At 43.1% G+C, this 817-nt stretch overlaps 1 protein-coding gene across 1 annotated transcript; it reads left to right on the forward strand.

Moving 5' to 3' along the window:
• Window positions 1-525, forward strand: LOC311185608 (large ribosomal subunit protein eL42; the record flags this gene model as incomplete). Its single annotated transcript, XM_084256264.1, has 1 exon — window positions 1-525. The coding sequence occupies exon 1, from the start codon at window positions 205-207 to the stop codon at window positions 523-525; it is 321 nt and encodes a 106-aa protein (XP_084112390.1). The 5' UTR covers window positions 1-204.
• Between the last annotated feature and the right edge of the window lie 292 nt (window positions 526-817).

Here is an 817-nt window from a genome sequence, read left to right on the forward strand (position 1 = left end):
TGTCTCACCCCGCTGCTCCCCTCAGCAGTGTATTTCAGTTAGTCCACCTGTTCTGCTCCCCACTCTGTTTCTGATAAATTCTCTTACCCCCTCCCCAGTACCTCTGGCCTACACCCCAGTTCTTGTATGCAAAAATAAATAAATCTTTAAAAAAAAAAAAAAAAAGAACCAGTGGCTTTCCGTGCCGATAGCGCTCTCGCAAGCATGGTGAACGTTCCTAAAACCCGCCGGACCTTCTGTAAGAAGTGTGGCAAGCATCAGCCCCACAAAGTGACACAGTACAAGAAGGGCAAGGATTCTCTCTATGCCCAGGGAAAGCGGCGGTATGACAGGAAGCAGAGTGGCTATGGTGGACAGACTAAGCCAATTTTCCGGAAAAAGGCTAAAACTACAAAGAAGATTGTCCTGAGACTTGAATGTGTTGAGCCCAACTGCAGATCTAAGAGAATGTTGGCTATTAAGAGATGCAAGCATTTTGAACTGGGAGGAGATAAGAAGAGAAAGGGCCAGGTGATCCAGTTCTAAGCTTCATCTTTTATTACAAATAAAATCTTGAGAATTACATTTACTTCAAAAAAAAAAAAAAGAACCAGTGACTTCTGGTTCAGTTTGGGACTACGGCATTGACCAGTGCTAAGAAGACAACAAGTTACTCACCATTACTGTTGCACCATCAGAGAAAATGTCAACACCCTGAACAGGGCAAATAATACCTTAATGCAATTATAAAATTCATACCCTTCTGAAAGCTTTGGCAACCCCCAGAGTCTGCAGACCACACTTGGAGAACTGGTGGGTCTAAATTATAACAGTAATA

This window comes from Talpa europaea (assembly GCF_964194135.1).
Source record: "Talpa europaea genome assembly, chromosome: 2".
Classification (NCBI taxonomy): domain Eukaryota; kingdom Metazoa; phylum Chordata; class Mammalia; order Eulipotyphla; family Talpidae; genus Talpa; species Talpa europaea.